Here is a 25962-nt window from a genome sequence, read left to right as displayed (position 1 = left end):
AGTTGTTACACATATTGTACAACAACTAGTTCTTCCTAGCTACAGAGTAATGCTATTAATAAACTTGGATAGCTGGAATTGGTAAAACAATGTCTTAACTTAAGATCTCTCCCAGAACAGTGAAATTGATTTACAATCTAGCTTTTTACCTGTTCCTCAATCTATTTTGGACTCCCAAGAACTGGTTAATGTTTAAATTAAGAAGGTAAGAAAAAGATGTTTTTCTGTGCTCAAACTAAGTTGTCTTTTCCCGTTGAAAGTCGCAAAATCTCTTTCAGTATCTCTTGTAGCCGGAATAACCTGGCATGTAGATTTTGCTTTCTGTGAGTATTACGTGCTGTTGTGATTCGTAAATTGTAGATACAAATTTGTTTCCGAGCAGTTAGAGCATTAAAGGAACATTACAATCTGCTTCAGAGATGGAGATAGGCAGTCACAATTTGCAGGACAAGAGCAGAACTCATGTGAGAGAGGCCCTTTGTTTTTCCTGGATGGTGTATCAAAAGTACAGCATAAAACATCTGCTGCTGTAGAGGCAGTTGTCACATGAATTTGATCTGGCCAGCTTATTATTAATACAAACAAAAAAAAACTTTAAATTGCACTGTCACAGGTCAACAGCTTAAATTTCCATAGTCTTGACAGACTACAGTAATCCAGATTCAGTACATCGGAGTTGATTTTCTGAATTTATCCAACTGTTCTGCCTCAATTGTTCTGCCCCAAAGAAATATATGTTTAATTTCTTTGTGCATCATTGGTTGCTTTTAACATGACATCTGCTCAGAAATAGCATATTAGATTTCAATTAAACTGGAGCTACTCAGCGTGGCTCTTGGGAACTGAGCATTATGCTTTGAATCCTGCTGATTAAATTATTTGTATTATGTTAAGCTATTGCTGTTTACACTATGTCATCTATCCTACTTCCATTGTACATCCAGTGTGGTTCTTTTATTGCATTAATTACTGTTAAAGGCTGATTTAATGCTTACAGATGTCACAGGTTTATCTGGTGTATTGAAAATTAGTCTAATTTTTTTAAGATTTGGTTTCTCTGTGATTAGTCAGAAGCTTAGATGAACTAGTGTGTATTTATTTTACTGTTAGAGCATAAGGAACGCCATAAGGTTTTGGGCTTCTTTATATCCTAAGTTTGAGATTTCAGTTGATGAGGGTGGAAACCAAGCTGAAATAAAGCACTTCCCTTCCGAAAGGGGAATAGAGGGTTGGAAGTGCATCTTCTATCCTGGGACTGACATTTCTGAGACCTAGTAACACAACACATGCCTTTTTAATCGTGAACCGAGTAATGATGTTTATCAATGTGAAGGATAGGAGGATTGAAAAATTGTGGTTTAACTAGATGCTATCGAACATTGGGGAAAATAATGTCTTAGTTTGCTTCTGTTTTCTTGCAAGCTGCTGAGTTGAGATATCTGTTGAGTTTGTATCAACAGCCTGATGTCTGCAGACATGAATTCATAGTCATACCTAACCTTGCATTTTTCATTATCCAAGAAATAAATTCTATAGGGTTATGAAGAAAAGCCAGGGAGTGGACGCTAGGTGGATTACTATGCAGAAAGTTAGCATGTAGACGATGGGCCAGATGGCTGCCTCTTGAACTGTTACTATTCTGCCTCAAGTGAGCACTAAAGTATGTGCTTTCCTGTTCCTTTTCCACATTTCGATTGCATGCGATTATTTTTCCTTCTATCAATAGCGCCATAATCTGGCTACAGAGAGCAGTAGGATCAGATTTGCTACATTTACTGTAAGAAATTCTGCTCTTTCCTATGGTTGTAAACTTGAATGATGGTAAGTGGAAGACAGGATGAAATAAGTAGGAAATATAGAATAGGCTTCATTTGTGGAGATGGTGTAGTACAAACAGTTGGAATAATAGTTTTTGTTTGAGAATTTGTGTCAGAGGCATTCTGGTGATGTCAAAGCAAATTTGGTGATACATATTCATGGAATATATTAAGAAATTCATCAACTTTATAAACAAACTATTGATTATGGAGAGAAAATTCTCAATGTGCTGAATGGTTAGATTGGTGGAATAAAGCAGCAGTTTATGTAATTCCCAACATTAGAACAGCAGTTTTGTTTTTATTCATTGGGATGAGGGCGTTGTTGGCCAGGCCAGCGCATATTGCCCATCCCAAATTACCCCAAGGACAGTTAAGAGTCAAACACATTGCTGTGGGTCTGGAGTCACATGTAGATACCTCTTAAAGTACATTAGTGAACTAATTGGACTTTTTCCAACAAGTGACAATGATTTCATGGTTATCATGAGACTCTTAAGTCCAGATTTTTTAAATTGAATTCAAATTCTACCTTCTGCTATGGTGGTATTCAAATCTAGGTCCTCAGAACATTACCTGGGTTTCTGGATTGGCAGTCCAGTGATTTTTTTTTAAAAGGCACACACTTAGCCATCACCTCCCCCCACTTGTACTGTCTTTCTGGTTGTCATTATTCAAAGTATCTAAAACTTAGACTATTTTGGCTTGAGCATAATTCTAATTAAATGCCTGTCGTCTAAACCTGTTACGATTGTGGAATGTCCAGCTATTCCCTTTTGGAAGTGAGGCCCCCAGCATTTAGAAGTTACATTGTTTTTATCACCTGCATGAGTGAGCGACACATGTTGTCATGGAAGTTATTGCCAGTTAAATTATTACCAACATTTAATACAAGTTATTTTATCTGCTCACAAATTCTTTCTTTGCTTTGTTTTGTATCCACTTATAGCAGATTGCCAAATTAAGGCAGCAGCTCCAACGCAGTAAGCAAAGCAGTCGGCACAACAAGGAGAAGGACCGCCAGTCTCCACTCCATGGTAATCATACAGCTATCAACCAGTCTCAGGTATGCTACTCTTCAAGTTGTAAAACCATAGGATCTTCTGAATCGATCGCAGTCCTCTTGCAGGTGTAATCACCAAGTGGTATCAATGTACTGTTAGGTGTTTTCCATCACAGTGAAATTTTCACAGCAGAATAAATGTAAAATAGAAGCAATATATGCTGTAACCACAGCTAGTAGGTGATATCTTGACTAATATTCTCTGTGTGAGCCTTTAATTTTGATGTATTATCCCAATTGAAATTTCTAACAGATTGTACAGTATCTGAAGGAAAACATGTGCAGCATTGTGTGTTTTGGACTTGTGGTATTTGCAGTTTTTCTTCATAATCTCAATACTTTCATTCCTGTATGTTAAGTTGTCACAGTATTTTTTTGCCATTAATATAGGAATGTTATGAACTTTTAAAGTAAAGGTAACTTCAGAGACAAGAATTTTAGGCTTTTCAAGACAATTTGTTGAAATTTACAGCAATGACTCAAGTCTAAATATCCATATTCCATGTTCACGTTAAGTAGATCAGCTACTTTGGCTTCCTTTATGGTTGAAAATGAGGTGCTCATTATCAAGGTTGCCGCAAGAAAAACATGTAATTTATCTAGATAAAGCCACAGCAGCCTGAGCGCTTTCTATACCCCATATCTTCTGAGGACTCTCGCGACCTGTGGGGAGAGAGAGAGAGAGAGAGGAAATTGTGGTTATCCTCCGAACTAATGCAGTTATAAAAATATATTTCACTGATCCACATTTGGGCCAGTTTTGCAAAACGATATAAAGAAGTTATAGAGATTTGTTGAATGATCAAACACCTGGGTTTTGAAATTTATCTTAGAAAAATAGTAATTTGCATATTGAATTAAATATTAATAGTTTGATTGCTAGAATAGGATGCCAGATTTTTGATGAACTGTGCAAGTAGAGTGTAATTCATTTGCTGATCAATCTGTGCTTTAATGAGTATTTCATGCACGTAAACAAGTTAAGCCTGCTGCCTTGGTTACGAAAGAGCTAGAGAAAGATCAGAATTTTAGATATAATCACTATGCAATTAAATGGGAGTAACTGGGCTGGTGGTTTCACACTGCAGAATACCCAAGTGCACAATTTGGCAACCATTTCATTGCATGACAGAAAGAGCATCAAAATATCAACCATTAATATTTTTTCAATAAATTTGTATTAGTGTAGTTCAGAAAAGATGCACATCCTTTATTGACTGTTTAGAAAGTTATTAGTAAACCAAGTGACGTTGGAAGATATTACTTACATTCCTCCTTATTAAAAAGTGAAAAAATTTTCATGGTCATACAGCACAGAAACAGACCCTAAGGCCCAATCAGTCCATGCCAACCATAATCCCAAACTAAACTAGTCCCATTTTGCTTGCTCATGGCCCATATCTCTCCAAATATTTCTTATTCATGTACTTATTCAAGTGTCTTTTAAATACTGTAGCTGTAGCCACATCTGCCATTTCCTCCATAAGTCCATCCATACACAAACCACTCTGTGTAAAGAAAAATTGCCCCTTGTGCCATTTTAAAATCTTTTTCCCTCTCCCCTTAAAAATATGTCCCCTAGTCTTACAAAGCCCCCACTGTAGGAAAAAATACACTTGTCATTCATCTTATCTATACCCCTCATGATTTTGTAAACCTTTATAATGTCACCCCTTAACTATCTACGCTTCAATGAAAAAGTTCTCGCCTACCCTGCTTCTCCTTAAAACTGAAACCGCCCCCCCCGCCACCATTCCCAGCAACATCCTGCTAAATCTCTTCTGAACCTGCTCCAGCTTAATAGTATCATTTCTACCGAGCAATCAGAATTGGAGGCAGTACTCCAGAAGAAGTCTCGTTAATGTCCTCAACAACCTCAACATATCATGGCATAATTTCAGTTGATTTCTTGCCAAGAGGCTGTGCTGGCCATTGAAAAAATAAATACAAAACTACCTTACTGTTGATAGGTCTGTCTAGTGGAGTTCTTATGGTATGTGCTTAGTCTGCTGCACACAATCCGAGTTGAGTGCACATTTAAGTTTTGTTTAGAATGACTGACATTTAAAAACATAGATCTATATTTTGTGCTCCAGACTGATTGTCAGTTAATTTGCCTGACTTTCATGATGGAGCACAAGTGCATGTTATTATGGAGCGGTGTTCTTTGGATAAATGTTAGTTTTCTCCCCATTTTGCTAGATTGTAGATGTTCAGTGTTTCCACTTAGATTTATTCCCAGGTGCTGGGCTTTGGCCTTCAACAAGGAAGCACCTCCCACCACCTCCACCAGCAACAAGGGCAGCATGCAGTGGTGCAGACCAGCTGGGCATACACAAAGGATCTCCCAGGTAGTGCCCTTCTCACCACCAGCCAAGTGATGCCTTGCTACTTCTTGGAAAGTTCTGGTGATGAGGCATTTTGACAAATGACTTTGACAGGATCCACGTTTTCCCTTGTCTTCAGGGCCTTGAGGACACTACTTGCTGATCACTTCCTGATGGACTTGTGGTCAAAGGCGTTTTTCTTTTGCAAAGTTCTCCAAAAGTACAGGTGTTATGGCCCAACTACTTGGAGTGTTCTGAGGCAACAAGGCCAGTCCCATCCTTTACAACACTGGGTACAAGTAGGACCTCAGTTCATAGTGACACTTGAAGTTGCTGAGATGCTCACCGAGCTGGTGGGTTTGAATGCAAATGTTTTGTCACCCTGCTGGGTAACATCAGTGTGCCTTCAATGAAGCATCGGTGTTCTGTCCCGCTTGTTATTTATATGCCTTGGTTTGCTGGAGTGGTTGGTATTACTTCTGGTTTTGTTTCTCAGTGGTTTCTACACAGGATCTAATTCAACACATGTATCAATGGAGCTCTGGTTGGAATACCAGGGCCAGCAAGAGACACGACTAATTCTCACTTGTCTCACTGCATGTGGACAACGAGGGACACAAACTTGCCTGAATGACACATCTATAATTGCACAAGCCAAACAGAAACATGCCAGAGAATTCCTGGAGACCTGGTATTCTAACTGGAACTCCAACAAACACATTGAATTAGTCCCTATACACAAACTACACTGGGAAACAAAACCAGAATCAATACCAATCATCCCAACAAACTGAGGTATACAAATAACAAGGGACTAAGAACTCCAATGCTTCACCTGAGGTGCACTAATGATGCACCTAGCAGGGTGACGAAACATTTGCAACCAAACCCCCCAGCTCGATGAGCATTTCCACAACCCGGGCTACAAATCTTCTCAAACTTTATTGTGACACTTGGTATTTGCGTAATGAGGGTCTATGCACAGCTTGGTGCAGCTACACACAAAGGTGGCCACCAGGATGAGGAAAATGTTATGTACGTTCTCTCACCACCCCCCCCGCCCCCAACTTATTCATTCTTTTGCACATGGAGGCCTTGCAGACATTGTCCATCTTAGATCTCCAGATGAATTGGAAGAAGGCTGAGGTGGCTAAAACAAAGTAGTTTCAGGGGATGGGCCAGGCCTGCCTCACCTATAACAATAGAGAGAGTGCCTCACACATGACCAGATTTTTATCTGCAAATGAGAGGGAGTGGCACTCCCAAAAGAGCAGTTTCTTCCTCTCCTTGGCAATGCTGTCTTCCTAAGATTTTGCAAGCATTCTGGGCTTTCCAAACCTTATTCTCAGCACCTTCAGGTAATCTGTCCTGATAGTGAAGGGGATAAAGGATTTGTTGGCCCAGTTCCCAAAGAACATGTTCTCGCTTTGCCTCCATTTACCTTGGCTCCCGAGGCCAGTTTAAAGTGGTCACAGATACTCGTGAGTTTGCACGCTCGCAGTGGATCCAAGCAGAAAACAGCAACGTCATCCATGTAGTGGGATGCTTTGACCTGCAGGCCTCTGTTGCCTGGAATAGTCACCCATTTCAGGCTGACATCCTTCCTGATGGAGTCAGCAAAAGGCTGTATACAACACAAACAAGGCAGGAGAGAGTGGTCAGCCCTGCCTGACTCCGGATCTGCTCGGGAAGTTTTCAAACTCCTACCCATTGATTTGAGATTGCACTAACGATGTTTGTGTGAAGCAGATGAATCCAATTGCAGATTTCCTCCCCAAAGCCATTTTGGAGAGCATGTCCCACATGTATGTGTCCTGTGTCCTGCCAAAGGCCTACTCCTCATCCAGACTGATGAGGCAGGCATCCACCTCTCTGTCCTGCATGTAGGAGATTGTACTAGGATGGCATGGTGGCTCAGTAGTTAGTACTGCTGCCTCAGTGCCAGGGACTTGGGTTTGATTCCATCCTCGGGCGACTGTCTGTGTGGAGTTTGCACATTCTCCCTGTGTCTGGTGGGTTCCCTCCAGGTGCTCCGGTTTCGTTGCACAGTCCAGAGATGTGCAGGTTAGGTGGATTGGCCATGCTAAATTGTCTGTAGTGTTCAGGGATGTGTAGCTTAGGGTGGGCTATAGGGGGATGGGTCTAGGTGGGATGCTTCAAAGTTCAGTGTGGACCTGTTGAGCCAAAGGGCCTGTTTCCACACTACAGGGATTTTATGATGTATCACCTGAGTGCAAGATTGTCTGAGATTGTCCTGACCACTACACCACAGGTTTGGTTGGGGTGATTCACTGATCCCAGAGCAGAGCAGACCTCTCCTGGTTGACGATGACTTTAGACAAGATCTTTGTTGCCAATGAGACTGGTCACCAATATCTGATTTCCTCCATCTCCCCCTTCCACTATAGATGAGGATGATGATACCTTTCTTCATGGATTTATGCACGCTACCTGACAGAAGCATACTGTCGTACACCTTTCGCAGGTCCTGTGCAGTCAAGTCCTGCAGAGCCAAATACATCTCGGCCAGTAAGCTATCGCTTTCAGGAGTTTTATTTGTTCCTAAGGTCTTGAGGACCTTCGTCAGAACAGCCAGAGATAGTGGCTTGTCCATCCTCTCCCATGTGCTGACGTTGAAGACCTCCATGATAAAGGGCAGGAATGACTGGGAAGCCGTGCTGTCTATGGGCTTTGTGTCATACAGACTGGACCAAAGGGATTTGCTGATCCTCGATGCCATGATGACATTACTAAGCCACCATCTTCCTTCAGGCTGCTGTGCAAAGAGCTCTCCTTGTGCACTTTACGTGAGCATGTCTCATCCTGCAGTGTGAAGCAGCCCTGGACTGGAAGATCATCTTGGAGGCCTCTGAGGCAAAGACGGAGGCTTGCTGGCTCTTCACCTTCTGGAGATCTTCCATGGCATTGAACCCCATCATCAGCCAGTTAAACAATGCAGCTGCATGATTAAATTGTGGCTGATTAAAAAGCTTAGAAAGGGGCAGGTTAGTGTTGCTCCAACTCAGCTGGTTACCAGTAGCAATAATATTCAAAACAATCAAACTGTGAAGGAAGTGGCACTCAGTTCAATGTACTTAAACTCCTAAACCACATGGTATAGCCAATACTTGGCATAGCTTTTAACATTGACAATTACACTCTTATACATGTTAATAATGAGTATAACTTATATTGACAACTTGATCAATTTATGCCTGTGCCTTGAAATAGAAAAATGTGATTAACCTGTAGCAACCTGCATTTCTGTCAGTTAGAGAATGCAGCATTAAATTGAACACATTAATTTAAAGGCATTAATGGACAACTACAACATTTTGAATTCCTCCTTTTCTGTGCTTAATTCATTCTCTGAATTAAGCTGCAGTTGACTAGAGTACAGGTCTGCATATGTGTTTTCGAATGGCTTAGGCTTGTAACAAAGTACATAGTGGGCCTAACTGCTCCAGTTCTGAGGAAGGGTCACTGGACCCGAGACGTTTACTTTTTTTTCTCCTCCACAGATGCTCCCAGGCCTACTGAGCTTGCAACTTTGTTTTTGTACATAGTTGGTCTTTTGTCTTTATGCTTTTTTAGAAATAAGTTATTATGGAGTCTCACACAGTCCTTTTATTCAAACGGTACTGTTAGATTTTAGAGATTTAAATGTATCAACTTGGACATTAGGGATGATAGTTAATCACTGGGAAGTAATACTACATATTATAAGCGACACAAATTCTTCATTGGTGCCACGTTATCTTGGTAAAGGCCTGTGAAGTCGGTAAGTTGAAAGAGACAAGCTATTACAAAAGGGATGATCTGACAGTGATTGGCATGTCAAAGAGTGACTTAGGCGGTGAGAATTATGTTATGAAGATGACCAACACCGTTAAAGAAACAAAACAAGAATTGGGCAGACCACTACTTATCTAATCCAAGATTAACAATGAACTGTTCATGCCAGTTAGAGATCAGGATGTTGACTGTGCACAGGAGATAGTAGCTAGCAAGGGGTAATAAATAGGTTCTGTTTCTTAGCTATTCAGACTGCAATAAAGAAGACCAAAAATGATTTTCAGTCAATAGAACAGAACAAGAGACCCATGCTCAGTCATTCAGTGAAGCAAACTGGCATCCCAAAGAGGATTGACTGAAAAATTGCTGCTTTAATGAAGTGTTATTTCTTTTGTACTTGTTACGTAAATGTAATAAATTTAGTAAACCTTTGTACCTGGATGTGTCCTGTAGATGTTCAAGACAAGTAAACTTTTAGAGCGGCTCTCTCAAACTCAACCCTAAATTTATGATTGGCTTATATCTTACAGTTCAAGTTCAAATGAACCTCCAAATCTTAGTGTGACCATAGCCAGCAAATCATGAAGGCTAATTCCAGATATTCTGGCAGCTATGCTGATGCCTTTATTCTGTTACCCAGTTACACGTGCACTGCCATGGCAAACACATGGATGTCACTGAGCAACAAGAGGTATCCACAAAAGACATGGCAAATGACTCTCTGGTGTGCCACGCATGCACATGGGAACAGCAATTGTATAATGAAAGCCATACTTCCAGCATGACAACACAACCTTTTGCTGCTTGGACTGTACAGGAGGAGCTTGGCAGGGCTTGCCAGATTAGAATCAAGGTTCTTGGTTTCTTGCATGTTTCTCATGCTTCATAATTCCCCAAAATGCTGTCACGACCATCACATCAATTGCAAAAATAAAAGCCACTGCAAAATGCACATTCCACACCAAATTAATAAAAGAAATAATTCCAGATTGTTAACAAAATTCAAGAAATCACGCATATTTATTCCCTTAGTTCTTGTTTCCTAAATACCTTTGCTTGTCATTGTGCTCCCATGCAAAGCTATCCCAGTGGCTGTAATATACTGATGAACTGTTACTGACTTTCACTGGAGCTACCTGCAGGTGAACTTGTGTATGTTTAGTAGTATGTCAACAACAGTTGTATGGTCTGGTGGACTAAAGGGCAGCAGCAAAGATGCTAGTAGAGTTGGAGCAATGAAGGGGTAAATGCTGCTTTGCTGAGAGAGAGAGAGAGAACATGTTGGATTCCATGGAATTTTTGGGGTGTCATCTCCAGAACCCAAGTATTCTTTTGGAAGAAAGACTTTTGATCCACAGTGAGACTGTGCAAGCTCCTTGGCAAGCATCTGACATCAAGACTATGGATTGCAGCCTATTTTCTACTGCAGAACACAGATGTTGGATGAAGGCTGCTTGTGCTGCAGCAGAAACATTAGCCATCACATTGCATCACTGGACGGATAAATGTGCGAACATAATTGGCCATCATGTCCATGCTTGAAAGAATGGGCTCCAGCCCTGCCCAAAGCCCTATGTCAAACTGCTGCCATATGCCTGCATATTGCTTTTCTGAATATTGCAGGCTTCCCAGTTTACCAAGCCCTCCTTCATTGTTCATATCTATCAGCATTTTTCTGTAGGCTAGTCCTTCAAAGCCCACTTCAGAGCCAATTGCAGCAGGACTGCTGAGCAGCCTTAATGTCTGGCTCCTGCTTTATCATTGTTCCAGCTTGGATGCACGTCACTCATGCCCAGTTTCTCTCTCATACAGATCCATTACTATATACTCTCTAAAATTAGACTTGCATGCGTGCCTGAGCTTAGCACAAGCGTGAAATTGAGTGATAGTGTATTCTTGTTGCTGCCTGGTCTTGTCAGATTCTGAGATAGTAGGAACTGCAGTTGCTGAAGAATCTGAGATAACCAGGTGTAGAGCTGGACAAACAGCAGGCCATGCAGTATCAGAGGAGCAGGAAAGCTGATGTTTCAGGCCTAGACCCTTCTGCTTGGAAAGCTGAAGGAGAAATGTACAAAGTAAGATTGTGTGTGGAGAAGGGAAAGAAAGAGGCGTGTATTTGCATCATCTGTAGCTTTTAAATCTGAAGTATGTGGAAAGAGGAGTAAAAGTAATGAGAGAGTAGTGTGATGTTATCATCTTCAATGGTTTCAGTCCTGATGCTATTCACATTCTCAGAAATAGGTGTTCTAACGATAACCAGAACCATTTCCTCTGTAAGATTTAGGATATGAAGGTGCATCAAACCCCTTCTAGTTAACTTCTGTTGCCAACTGTACTGAAATTTGTAAGAGGGAACTGTCAGAATGTGAAGCCTTTTGGATGTTAATATAATGACTGAATAGCCCACAGTACGTCCCATCTGTGCAACATGGAGTCACCAGTGGTAAGTGCAATGGGTATTTTATCATAAGTTCAAGGAAATTAATAGGTAATAAAAGCAGTGATTTTTATCCATTCTACTTTGGGATGCCGGATCACAACACTGGCTAATTGGACACAGACCTATTCTGTTTACTGAAGGTCTTCTGTCTTCAGTCATCTTTATTTTACACCAAAGTACTAAAAATCGCCACTTGGATATTTTCTAACCAAACTGTTCAGAGATGTTATTACATACTTTTTGGAGCAGGTGGACTTCAAGCCATGCTACCTTGCCCAGAGGTAGGGACACTGTATTACAAGTGCCCCTACAATAATTGTTTCAAGTCAAACTATACATAGATGTAATTGCACGCCTTTGAGTAGGTGCGAATTGAACCTAGATTTTCTGGCTCAGAGCTAAGTATACTGCTGCTGCACCGCAACACCCGCTAGGGTTCAGTAAAAGTATTTTTAATCAACCTGCTCAGGGATGTTATGGAGCAGGTGGGACTTGAACCCAGGCCTCCTGGCTGAGAGAGCCCAGTAGAACATAGAAATATTAGTTGATCTGCTGGAGATCATTTGTGAGTAACTAGATGATCAGAGTGTAATGAATGAAGCACCATCTAAGACAGGTGGTGCAGTTGATAGGATAATATACTTGATTTTAGATTCACTGGCCTTGACTGTTTGAGGTTATTGAACTTCCTGTAGCATTGCATTCAAGTCTCAAGACTTGAGGACCTGGTATCAACTACCATGTCTATCTGTTCTCAATATCTTCTATGTGTGCATCTCAAAACCCTCCTGGACCCTTACAGTTGGAGGGTTGCTGCTTGTTACCTACTCCACAATAACCACACAGTATTGAAAACCTTTAAGTGATGTTAGATACTTTAAATATTCGTCCCATGCTGATTCTTCCAAACAATCAGTGGCTTATTTATGCACCATGAGTACTACACTCATTCAATTCATTGAAGAGCATGAGTGTTGCCCTTTCTTCCACAATAAATCTATTTCAAGTGTTATTATTTACCCCTGAAGCAAGTGGGACTTGAACCTGAGTCTTCTGGCCCAGAAGTAGGGACCCTACTGTTGTACCACAGGACCCCTCAGCTGGAATGTTGTTTGCATACGTTCAATAGATGAGGATAATAAGATATTTTTAAATTAATCTGTTCAGAGATGTTATGACACAGCTCTGGAGCAGGTGGAACTTGAACCCAAGCCTCTGGTCTCTGAAGTAGAAACACTGCTACTGCACTTTTAAGATCCCATGGATAATGGTGAATTACAATTCTTGTCCCATTTTCAGTTGTTATCAAATTTAACCTCTTATAGTTTTGCAAGAAACAATTCCTTTGTCATTGTGCAGTCATTTTAACTTGCCCAAATTTAGCAGGTTCCTCTTACAGCAATGCATCTCTGCTCTTGTATTCTAGCTCTCTTGAAAGGAATACAAACAATTGAACTTGCATGTTAACCTTAAGAGAATCCTGAACTGGACTCCCAAATCCATTTTCACCTCATTTCTGAAGTCTCTTCCTATTTAGAAAATAGTCTATGCCTCACTTTGACAATGTTTAGGGTAGAGATTGATAGCTTTCTGAAGTACTACATGGTTCTGGGGATGAGGTAGGTAAAAGGCATTGAAATGTTTGCTCAGCCATGATCCTATTGAATGGCAGGCAAGCTTGACAGACTGAATGGCCTACTATGTCCCTCCTATGTTACAATCCAACCTTTTATTGTCTTGTGTTTACAATCAGTAAATCTGAGCCCTCTTGTTAGAAACTTGGTGACTGATAGGAACATTGATTCCAGAATATATAGTCTAGGCTGGTACTCTAGTGCAGACCAATGTTGCAATGTTTCAAGCCTCGTCTCCTGGTATCCTAGACGATATTTATTCCTCAACTGACCACCACTAAATCAGATTGTGATCATTATCTCTTCACTGTTAATGGGACCTTGCTATCCATAAAATGTCTGTTAGATTTCCCTACTTACAGGAATAAACTACTTCAAAACATATTCAAAACATGCCCCGCCACTGTTTAATTTTTTTTTGTTCTTTCCTTTTCTATCTATTTTATTAAAGATCTTAAAAGATATTGATTAACCTGCCCCTGACCTCAACTCTATTTTTAAAAGCCCAAATTTGTCAAATTCCTAATTATGATAATGGTCCCTTCGTATCCAAGATTGATGGCCTTGGTACAGTCAGTGTTTTCTTCTACCAAATTTCATACACTATCATTGTGGGATCATTGCTTTCATGAGGCTGTGTCCCATTTTCAATACGCTGCTTCTACCTTATTAAATTCATTGGGGAGAACTGAACAACCATGGGTAAAACCTTCCATGAAAAATCTTTGAAATCTATGCATGACCTTTAACGATGATGGATCAAAATCCTTGAGCTTTTGTTTATGTGCTTGTTCAACAGAAATTAAGCCTGATGAGTTGCATTCCACGGTTTACATTTCCATTGCTGCACCACAGCAAGTAAATCTACATGTTTCAGAGGTGAAAAAATATCAAGCACGTTTTGAAGGATGAGAGCTATCTAAAAATTGACTTTCTAATTATTGTGGTTCTTTGTGGCTAATGTTCCAGCTATACATTGCATATGCATATTTAAGGAAATCTGTGACTTTGAAATATATATAATGCTGAATCTCTTTCATTCTGTCATTTTTTTAATGAGCCGGATAGTATTGCTCGGTTACTATCAGCTGAATCAACATTAAATGTCCAGATTGCAAAATGAAGTGCAAAGGAAATGAACAATGCCCTGCAATTTGTAGAAAAGGATTCTGAAAAGTTTGTTTGATAGCGGATGGCATTGACATGCCTCAGCTAGCCCTCCCAATCCTCGTGTTGCAGCATTCCATGCTTCAGTAAATAGGAAGTCGTCTTCTGTCAGAGGGTGAAGACTCACTTGCTGACCAGCTGTCAGCATCTAAACAGATGCATACTTGCTTATAGGAAAACTTAACAATGGGCAAATAATCTCCCCTTCTGCCACAAGCTCTGTGATAGTGTGGTTTGCTTTTTGTTTTGGAACCCAAAGATGTAGAAAAATGAAGGCAATTTACTTGACATGAGCCTTAACATTAATGGGATGAAAACAACTAACTAATACATTGCACACAATTCTGCATCACAGTGAAGGAAAGATACCACAACCATTGAAAGGTTAAGTGAGAATTCATCAGCCTAAAAGATTATCTTGTTAGCAGTGAAGAAATAGTGCTTGGCTTCAGCTTAAAAAATTGTTGCCCACAAAAATTTAGTGGGCTGTGGAGTGCAGGGTCTTCTGTCACACTTCCTGTTTCAGGCTGAGAGAAGATGACATGAAAGTTCAAGAAAAATTAACCAGATATAGTAGCAGCATCATTGGGTCAAGGGGGCGGGATGAGGTTAGTAGATAGGAGATGGGGTGGTGCTTGAGGTGGGAGGAAGGACAGGTTAGGAAGGCGGGGATGAGCTGGGCCGGTTTTGGGATGCAGTGGGGAGAGGGGAGATTTTGAAGCTTGTCAAGCCCACATTGATACCATGGGGTGGCAGGATTCCCAAGCAGAATACGAGTTGCTGTTCCTGCAACCTTTGGGTGGCATCGTTGTGGCACTGCAGGAGGCCCAGCATGGACATGTCTGAGGAATGGGAGGGGGAGTTGACATGGTTTGTACCTGGGAGGTGCAGTTGTTCAGTGCAAACCGAGCCTAGATATTCTGCAAAGTGGTCCGCTTGGTTTCCCCGCGACTCTCATTCCACTTGGGAACCCTGCAGCCCAATAATAATAATTTTTGGATTTCACAAGCTTCAAAATCTGCCCCCCCGCCCCCACAAACATGAGATTAGGTGGGAACGTTTGTAATATACATAAAGACAACATTTTAGCAAATGAGAGCAAAAGCATATTTGAAGAAGTGTTTTTGAGGAAGTGTTTTTAAAAGCTTTTCAAGGCTTGGAAGGTGGAAGTGCAAGGCAAAGTATAAGCTCTCCTTGCAGAGTGATCTTATTTACTGCAAATAACTCTTCCTCAGTTTGATCCACAGATGTCAAAAGAAAAAGGTGTAGCAATTAAATTATCATTTTTAACATTACATTTAAAATGTGATGAGTGTGACTGTTTGCATGTACTGGAAAAATGCTGAAGCAGTCCAAGTGTTTGATCACATTTTCCATTTGTTTCTTCAACATACTGTTTGTATTTAATTTTTGGTTCACAGTGTGCTGCGTTCACATGGACCAGCCATATAGATGCTAGCTTTGCTTAGCTATATTGGAGCTTTATAGTATTGCAAGAAGGAAGTGGTGGATATACCCAGTATGTCCTATAGCATCTGTGGAGAGAGACAAGCGCATTTAATGTTTTTTATTTTTTCAAAACAATCATGATTGATTCAAAACATTAAATCTCTCCACAGTAACAAGTTTATCAAAATGAAAAATTCTGTGTAAACCTCATTCGGAGTTAGACCTTGGTGCACTGAAATTAAAATTAAACCACTGTTGATGCTGGAAATCTGAATAAAGATGGAGAATGCTGGAGAAACTCAGCAGATCCAGCAGTATCAGTGGAGAGAGAAAAACAACACTAATGTTTCAAGACCAAATCTCCTCTTTGGAACAGTTTCTTTCTCCAAAGATGTTACCAGACCTTCTGAGTTTCTCCAGAATTTTCAGTTTTTACTAAGCTCTAGGGCACACTTTCTCCACTATGATTTGTGTTTCTACCATAGATAATGCAATTTACCATTTACTCTCCAATGTAAATCTAGGGTCTTATTTAGTAAAAAATGCCTGCAGCCCATGTTGTTAATGTTACAGATTCTTTGATGTACACTAAATTTGGAGTTTATTACCAAGCATGATTTTGAGAAAAACCTGCATCCATGTCATTATTGCATGCTTGATCACTCACAGCTCCTGGCAACTTTGCCAGAATATCTTAGCTGCTCTTATATCGGAATAGTCAAAATATTCAACCTTCAAGAAAGTTAATGTTAAATATACAACTTCCAACTCCAAACTGCACACTTTTGGTTACCGATGCAGTGTAGGGGTGGGGGTGTCGCAGACCACCAACTGTGTAGTACAAGGCTTCAGACTTTTCTTCCTCCTTTTCTTTCCCCCCCAATCCACAGACCGTTCATGACTTGTAACTATAGTTTAATTTTTCGCTGTCAATGGGTCAAAATTCTGTAACTCCCTCTCTAAAGGCACTGTGGATGTCCCACATCAGAAGGACTGCAGCAGTTCAAGAAGGCAGCTAACCAACATCTTCTACAGGGAAATGAGGGATGGATATTATATGTTGGCTTAGCCAGGGACACCACATTCCAAGAATGGATAAAATTCCAATCATCTTCTCGGGCTCGAATCCTCCTAAGTTTGAAGTCTAATCATCTTAACCCTTCTCACCCAGGAGCCGCTTTCAATTCCTGACTGCACCCACATCAGCCAGCCGTGAGCTGTCACTAGGAAATGCAGACAGATCAAATCCTAACTTAACATTTGGTAGGACTTTTGGAAAAAATCCAAATTCCAAGTTTCCTGATCTTGTAATTCCCACCTCGCGCCCTCCTTGCTTCAGAAATAGTTTCCAATGTACTGATGTGATAGAAAAAAATTTGGCAGCCTTTGAACAAGTATTTTCTATGTCTTCAAAGAGACAGACACAGGAACCATTCCAAGAATAGTAGAAAATAGAGGGGAGAAGAGAGGAACTTAAAGCAATCATATTAATCAGGGAGTATACAGTTCATAGGAATGGGCCTAAATGCTCTCAAATTTCCTGGATGTAATGGCCTGCATCCTGGAGTCTCAAAGAAAGTGGCTGCAGAGATAATGGATGGATCAAAAATATTCTTCCGACAATTCCTAGTTTCTGCAAACATCTTACTGAGTGGGAAAACTGTGAATGTCACACTGCATACAAAAAAGAAGGGAGACAGATAAGAGCAGAGCAATTTTTGTAAGAAAGCTATGATCAAAGTCAATATAATTTACTGAAGGGAAATGCGGACCTAATGAGCAGGGCAGATAGCGGAACCAGTAGATGTGGTATGTGTTGAATTTCCAAAAGCATTCAGTAAAATGACACACAAAAGATTATGTAAGACAAGAGCTCGTGATTTTGGTGGTGACTGGTTGGCACAGATGATCAGTTTGTTGAATTTGGCAGGTGGGGCACAATGAGAAAATGTGAGGTTGTCAATTTCAGAAGGAAAAGTATAACTGCTGAATGTTATTTTAAGAGTTACTACAGAATACCGTAGTACAAGAATATTTGGATATACATGTTCAAGAATCTCAAAAATCAGCGTTCAGCCACAATAAATAATTTGGGAAAAATAATGGAATGTTGCCCTTTATTGCAAGTAGAATGAAGTAAAAAAGGAGTGAACATTGAAGAAAGATGTTTACATTTCAAACTTTATTCGAAACACTTTGTTTTATTAGTTTTTTGTGATTTGCACATACTAGCTTTTTATCTTAAAGCTTGCAGGAATGTACCATTATTTTTGTGAATGTTGATTCTAGTATTGTTAAATATTTTTCAAATTGTTTTTCATCGTGATAGGCCTCTGCTACAAGACTTATCGCAGGCCCTGCATTAAACATTACCCTTTCAAAATCTGCAATTTCACGGGTGCGGAACAGTGTTGAAGGCATAAATCAAGAAATAGAGCGAATGTTTATTAAAGACAGTGGTGAAAGGGAAGAATTGTCAAGGGTAAGTGCAAGCTTAGCCTTCATTGCAAATGTATTTGCAAAGCAGAAGTAAATGACAACACATGAACAAAGCCATGATTCTAAACAGAGAAGCAAAATGTGCAAATGCTAGGAATAAAGCACATTATTAGAAATGCACATGGAAACTTTTGAAGAAGGGAGGATTAGCTTGTTTTGCAATAGGATGCCTTTTTCAGACCCATTTTCGCAAGTCTCGTGTTATATTTTGTTAACCAAATTGCTATATTCTTCACACTTTCTTTTTCCAGCTTTATTATGAGCTTGAAAGACCCAACAGCCAAATCATTTTGCAAACTATTTTAATGATTAATTCCATTTTGATATAGATTTTGAAAGAATGCACTTATTAACTTGGCAGTATCTTCATTTCTCTTTAGAAATGTTGATGATTAAGTAGTGGCAATAATTTTAAAGCATGAGTTCTTACACTCAGGTGGTGGAGTATTATGATAATCTTTGGCACAGATGAACTCAGTCACTTGTGAGGTTCTGTTTTTCAGCAGAGATCTGGATCTTGTTAGAACCTTAATGGGAGAATTAAATCTCAGTGGTGACATCATTAATGTAATTATATCACTCCCTTTTTGTTTTTTAATTAGTGTGAACGTTTTTAAGATGCTTGTTATTGTACTGATCGCATGACTGTGACCATTTATTTAATCTATTTGGGTGACCACGACATGATCTTTACCCCATGAAGACTACTAGGTAAGCAAATTAATGAATGATTTACCATCCATGTGGAATGCATCCCTTTGCACGTACCTTGGGTGTCTTAGTTGGTGGATTTTTCCATGCTAGCTTTCAATCTTCTATTAATACTTAGAAAAAAGATGTACTTGGAAATTAGTGCAGTCACGTACCATCAGCGAACAGGGCCTCTGGTAAAAATTGAAAATACCGATTTCAAGTGGAGAAGAGTGTATAGGAGATTTTTAATTGTCTTTTGTTTTGCCCTGTATTTGGCCTTTTTTTAATAAATTTGATTTATATATCGTTGCCCTTTATACTTTTTTTCTTTTTAGTCCCATGATTTTTATAGAAATGCAAACATTTTCTTTTCTGGTATACCTAAGCAAAATTTTTACATGCAAATTCTACTACCTTGAAGGACAAGGGCAGCTGTTGCATTGAGACAACACCAGCTGCAAGTTCCACTCCAAAACCCACATCATCCCACACCTAGAGCTGTGACCCTCTAGCTTTAGTTTGGTTGAGTCAGAATCCTGGAATGCCCTGCCAAGCAACACTGGACTATATCTACACCAAAGCAGATTGCAGTGCTTCAATAGACAGCTTGTCACCACCTTTTCCAGATCAAATTAGGGATGACCTAACACTGACACTTGCACCCCATGAACAAATAAAAATGGCACTTGAGCTCAGGATCTACCTAATGGTAATAACAAATCCCATAATAAATTAATAAATGCACTAAGGGAAAGTAAAATCATCATTGTATTTTTAATAAGGCCATATGGTTGGGATGAATTTTGCATAAGAATGAGAGTACCTGTTGATAACATCAAAACAATTGCAAAGATATAGGTCATCTTCATGTGTTTGCTTGTGCTGTGCCAACTTCACAAATAAGATGGCATTAATAACATCCTGGAGGACGGATTCTGTTCATTTGGAGATATGTCAGTACTCTTGATTTAGTGAGTGTAATTTTACTTGGCCATAAAGTGTCCAATGTAATTTTTCTGACTTTTAAGTGTCAAAATATGTGCCTGTTTGAGATTATGATCCTGAGAAAGAAACTTGCACCACTACTGAGTGGAATCTTCCTGAAGGTATAGGCCAGAATGAACAGCTTGTGTAATGACTTTTTGTTCTAGTAATTGAGAGATTGCAAAGGTTTGATGGAAACGATCTGTATTCCCTTATGACTCCATCCCCTGCCACTAACCAATGCTATTTTTTGTGAGAGAAACATCCTAATTTTATATGTACAACTGGTCTAAGATAAATGTCCCACTCCTGATTGCCAACTGCTGGGTTGTCTGTAGCAATTAAAAGGATGTTGTTGCTTTAAGGCCAGTATGTAGAAAATTATATAATTCTGAGTTTACCAGCAGATGAAGTTGAAAAGGGCAAAAGAGGAAAAGTAGCATCAGAGCCCCAAGATTCTCAAGATTCAATGGAGCAAACAACTGAAATGATTTTGTTCCAAGAGAAACTCCAAGCACTGTGGAGGGAAGTTGCTTGTGCACAGCTAGAGTTGAAAAACAAAATCCATTGAGTACGTTGGTAGGAGCACACCACAGCATCCTTTTACTCTGCTGAAAAAAACCTATGTTGGAACACCCTTTGTCATTCTAGAGTGCGTACAGACAATCAATTGTTTGGGTGTTGCCTATAAATATTGTCAAACTCTGCTAGCTCTTATCCGTGTTGCTTCATGTAGTCTACTTGGAAAAACAGAAGATCAAGCAAATTCCAGGAAGCCACTTCCCAGGAAAACGCAAGATGGAGGTACATTGCTGTTAAGCAACAAAATCGTATGTTATCGGAGATAGATTGGAATGTGAAAATCGGAACTGTAGTGATTGTAACGAGATCAGCTGGATGGACCATGTGGAACAAGTTCCCTGATTGGGTCTGTTAATCTGGCCTATTCAGGGAGCCCTGCCTGACAAAAGGAACAGGAGTGTCAGACATTCTGTTCACTCCAAGTTGGCTCTGAAGGAGCTGGATCAGTGTCAAGGACTCTCCAGGTGTAAATAAAGGATAACTTGGTTACTGGATACCAGCCTCTCTGGAGTTATTTCAAGAGCACCAACAGATGAGCCATGATGTTATTGAAAGGTAAAACATGCTTGAAGGGCCTACATCCACTTTTAATTCTTACATTTGAATGAGTTACAGTAATGGAAAAAATCAAGTGAAAATTGAAGGAATTGTTGGAAAAGACCACACCTCTGCATTCAGTTACATGGCCTGCTTCAGTGACAGTGGGAATGATGAGAGGAAAATTTTCCGTGCCTAGATTTGAAGGAAGTCATTCTGTTTCACTTATGTCCAAATAATTTTTGCATCAGTAAAGCTGCAAAGGAAAATCCAAGCAAAGCTGTTTTCTTGCCCAAGTGAGGAGTTGTGAAAGTAGAAATTTGTGGAGCAGGCTCAAAGTGCTGAATGTCTATTCCTTCTATTTCCTGAAGCAACCTGAAGTACCGCTTCCAAAAGTGCCTGTACACACTAATCTTAGGAGTTGGTAATGTCACAAATATAGTAAATTTTGGTGGCTGATTCTTGAGACTGACTCATGTTGTTTGCTGTCTTTGTTCTAAGGAAATTCTGCTTACAAAATAATTTATCTCTACCAAGAGAGTAACATGGGTTTTGTTTCCTGCTGTGCAATCGGCCTCCAAGCAAAAACAGATCCCTGGTGAAATAGGTCATTTGGAATATGTCTAATTTAACCAAAGCAAGTACTGGTCTAAAATACTTTTTATCTTGAATTGTTGTTAATAATCTTGAGATGAAAACTCTTCCAAGACTGATCTTTGTACAAGAATATTTCTACTGCCAGTTGATCCAATTTATTAAAAAAAACAGCTTTATAGATAATCATGACCGCATCCCTGAACACCAAACCATCATCTCCCAAACCGTCCACAACCTCATCACCTCAGGTGACCTCCCACCCACAGCCTCCAACCTCATCGTTCCCCAACCCCGCACTGGCCGCTTCTATCTCCTTCCCAAAATCCACAAACCCGCCTGCCCTGGTCCACCTATTGTCTCCTCCTGCTCCTGCCCCACCGAACTCATCTCCACCTATCTGCACTCCATTTTTTTTCCCCCCTTGGTCCAGGAACTCCCTACCTACCCATGCCCTCCACCACCTCCAGAACTTCCAATTCACTGGCCCCCAACACCTCATTTTCACCATGAACGTCCAGTCCGTATACACCTGCATTCCCTGTGCAGATGGCCTAAAGGCCCTCTGCTTCTTCCTGTCCCACAGACCTGACCAGTCCCCCTCTACTGACACCCTATCCGCCTAGCCGAACTCTTCCTTACCCTCAACCACTTCTCTTTTGATTCCTCCCACTTCCTACAGACAAAGGGGGGTGCCACATGGGCCCAAGCTAAACCTGCCTCTTTGTAGGTTATGTGGAACAGTCCCTCTTCCGTACCTACACTGGCCCTAAACCCCACCTCTTCTTCCGTTACATTGATGACCGAATTGGCGCCGCCTCATGCCCCCAAGAGGAGCTCGAACAGTTCATTCACTTCAACACCTTCCACATCCTTCCCCTTCCTGGACCTCTGCCTCCATCTCAGGTAGCCACCGAGAAACCGATATCCATTTCAAGTCCACTGACTCCCACAGCTACCCAGAGTACACCACCTACCCACCTTCCTGCAAAAATGCCATCCCCTATTCCCAATTCCTTTGTCTCCTCCGCATTTGCTCCCAGGATGAGGCATTCCACTCCCGTACATCCCAGATTCCCTCATTCTTCAAAGACCACAACTACACCCTGCGCACCCCCCACACAGTGGTCGAGAACGCCCTCGACCATGCCTCCTGCATTTCCCGCAACTCATCCCCCTCACTCTCACCCTGTCCCCGCAATAACCGCCAAAAGAGAATCTCCCTCGTCCTCACACCACCCCACCAACCTCCAGATTAAACGCATCATCATCTGACATTTTCTGCCATCTACAATCCGAACCCACCACCGAAGACATTTTTCCATCCCCACCTTGCCTGCCTTCCGGAGAGACCACTATCTCCAGGATTTCCTTGTCTGCTCCACACTCCCCTCCAACTCCACCACACCTGGCACTTTCCCTTGCAACCGTAGGAAGTGCTACATTTAGCCCCACACCACCTCCCTCCCCCACATCCCAGGCCCCAAACTGACTTTCCACATCAAGCAGATGTTCACCTGCACATCTGCCAATGTGGTATACTGCATCTACTGTACCCGTTGTGGCTTCCTCTACATTGGGGAAACCAAACAGAGGCTTGGGGACCGCTTTGCAGAACACCTATGTTTGGTTTGCAACAAACAACTGCACCTCCCAGTTGCAAACCATTTCAACTCCCCCTCCCATTCCTTAGACGACATGTCCATCCTGGGTCTCCTGCAGTGCCACAGCGATGCCACCCAAAGGTTGCAGGAACAGCAACTCATATTCTGCTTGGGAACCTTGCAGTCCAATGGTATCAATGTGGATTTCACAAGCTTCAAAATCTGCTTCTCTTCCCCACCCCCCCACCACCCCTACCCCACTGCATCCCAAAACCAGCCCATCCCCGACTCCCTAACCTGTTCTCCCTCTCACCTATTTCCCCCCCCCCGCCTCAAGCCGCACCTCCATTTCCTACCTACTAACCTCATCCCGCCCCCTTGACCTGTCCCCTCCCTACCTCCCCACCTATACTCACCTCTACAGGCTCCATCCCCGCCCCTTTAACTTGCCTGTCTCCTCTTCACCTATCTTCTCTATACACCTTCGATCCCCTCTCCCTCTCTCCCTATTTGTTTCAGAACCTCTCCCCATCCCCCTTTTCTGATGAAGGGTCTAGGCCCGAAACGTCAGCTTTTGTGCTCCTGATGCTGCTTGGCCTGCTGTGTTTGTCCAGCCCCACGCTTTGTTATCTCTTTTATAGATGGATTTTGCTGTGTTCCAAGCTGTGAGGTGACTTGCCCGCACAGGGAGATCTGGAACTGTGTTTGATTTGAGGGTGGAATTATTTCCAGGTTTCAAACCTCTTCTCGGAATAAATAATCAATGTTGATTGGCTTGCCCTCGCAATAAATTCCCATTTCAGTTAAGGGCGATGGTGGTGTTCTCTGTCTTAGTTAGTAGCCTTCCAGTTTGAGAAGACCAGTAAATCATTGGTGGATGTTCATCTTTGGCATGGAAGCACGCGCGCGCACACCAAATTTCAAAACTTAATTGTAAAAGCAGGCAAAACCAGCAGCTACTATTATGGGAAACGGTGAATTACTCTACAGTCAACCTTTATCTCAACCTATGGTCAGCCTGGAGGGTGAGCCTGTAGGCTTCCATAGAGCACTGACATTCTAGCGTGCTGCTGAATGCCTGCCCAAAGGCATTTGAAGTGCCTTGTTACATCAGAAAACTGGAGGCCAACTGAAACATTTTCAATGTCTCTAAATCGGTCAATGTTACAGTTAAACTTGTTAACACTTACTTGGCTGTTTTGTATAAACATCAGGTGACAGTTGTCAAAAATACGATTTCATAAATTAATTGAAAGTCACATCTTTAATGAAAAGGATCTTTTTAAAGAAATATTATAGACATAGGAATATGTTTTCTCAGATGTAGCACTAGAACTAAATGGGACACATTCTGTTTAACTACAGCACACATTGAAATGCTACTCCACATAAATGACATTGCATATGAGATTGCAGGGCGCCATCCATTTCAGATGTGTGCTTACTCTGCTAGCTTTAAATAACAATTGAATATGATTCTGCACATTGTATACTTCATGTACGTGAAATGTCAGATTTATGGTTGTAACCCTTTTTTTAAAAAGGACAATAACCTGAGTTCTGAATTAAAGATCCAATGTAGCTGTTTAAAATCTAAGAAGCCGTATAGGTGTTTGAAATTAAAGGAGATCTATTTTACTTGGCCGATTGGAGTTTCCTTGAAATTGTCTGTTGTTTCCATTTAAGGGAGTTTTTGTTTTAGCTGTTGCTATGCATTGTTTGTTGCAAGATTAACATATTATCAGATCTCCTGATTGTCTGTCTGTCTGTCTGTCTGTCTGTCTGTCTGTCTGTCTGTCTGTCTGTCTGTCTGTCTGTCTGTCACAATGCCAGTCAGTTGCGGAGATTTGTAGCTTTTATGAGAACACATTCTTTAAATGAATTAGGCTTGTTTATTTTGGTTAGTCATTGGTTGCACAGATCATTGCTTACTGAAATATAATTGTAGAAGAGTAATCATTCTATCGAACAGACAATCACAGCATAATTTTAAAAGGATGACCAGGACCATGTGAAGGAATATGCAGTTAAATGTACTCAAGTAAGCCCTTTTATATAAAGGTTGTTAGATATGACACTAAAAGTCACTAGAACCACTTTTGATCTGGAAATATTACATTTGCATGTGCCTCATCTGATGGTGGAGGATGGGGAAAAGAGTTCACATCAAAACAGCAGAAGAGATCAGTGCGTATTGTTTAATGGCATATGTGTGGTGGTCTAAGTAAGGCACTTCCACTGTTGTCAAGGATGAATGTTTGTACGCGCATGTTAATGTTTATGCAGAGATTCAAAAACTGTTTTGTTTTGCGTGAATTAGAAATTGGTGGACAGGAGATCAGGCAGGCTTTGCTTTTAGTACAAGTGAATGTACAATGGGATTGGTAAAGCGTTCGTTGAACTGGCACCAGTAACTTTTTTAGGTTGGTATGAAAAGCTATTACACCATGATCTGATGTTAAAAAGCAGGAACATATTTGGAGGGCTATAACATAAGAGATTTGAATGTTGTTAAATATTTCAAGCTGCCAGTACCGTTTTCCAATAAACGCTTGTTGGGAGTTTTGACAAACTGTTACGTAGAAACAAAACACAGCCTATATTAAATCACTCGTTCTCAAAAGTAGTTCCCAAATCAGAGCTCATAATAGAGAGGCTAATATTGGTTACAGGATTGGTTAGCTCACTGGGGTCAGAGAGGGATAAATTGGTCCTTATTAGGTTAGGAAGATCTATTGAATACCCCAGGAATCCGTCCTGGTGCCTCCTACCTTTAA

The 25962-nt window shown here is 40.8% G+C and overlaps 1 protein-coding gene across 3 annotated transcripts in view; it reads left to right on the top strand.

The window, feature by feature from the left end:
- Positions 1–25962, top strand: part of glcci1a (glucocorticoid induced 1a) — a 208646-nt gene that overhangs the window by 129949 nt on the left and 52735 nt on the right. The window contains exons 4-5 of one of the 3 annotated variants that reach the window (XM_048562362.2): positions 2770–2883; positions 18022–18174. In XM_048562362.2, the coding sequence (XP_048418319.2) occupies positions 2770–2883; positions 18022–18174 (267 nt within the window). Of the gene's footprint in view, positions 1–2766; positions 2884–18021; positions 18175–25962 lie in introns of all 3 variants that reach the window. The other 2 variants (XM_048562355.2, XM_048562369.2) reach the window with 2 other exon arrangements.

Source organism: Stegostoma tigrinum, chromosome 2, assembly GCF_030684315.1.
Source record: "Stegostoma tigrinum isolate sSteTig4 chromosome 2, sSteTig4.hap1, whole genome shotgun sequence".
In the NCBI taxonomy this organism is placed as follows: domain Eukaryota; kingdom Metazoa; phylum Chordata; class Chondrichthyes; order Orectolobiformes; family Stegostomatidae; genus Stegostoma; species Stegostoma tigrinum.
This window is presented reverse-complemented; position numbering and strand designations above follow the sequence as displayed.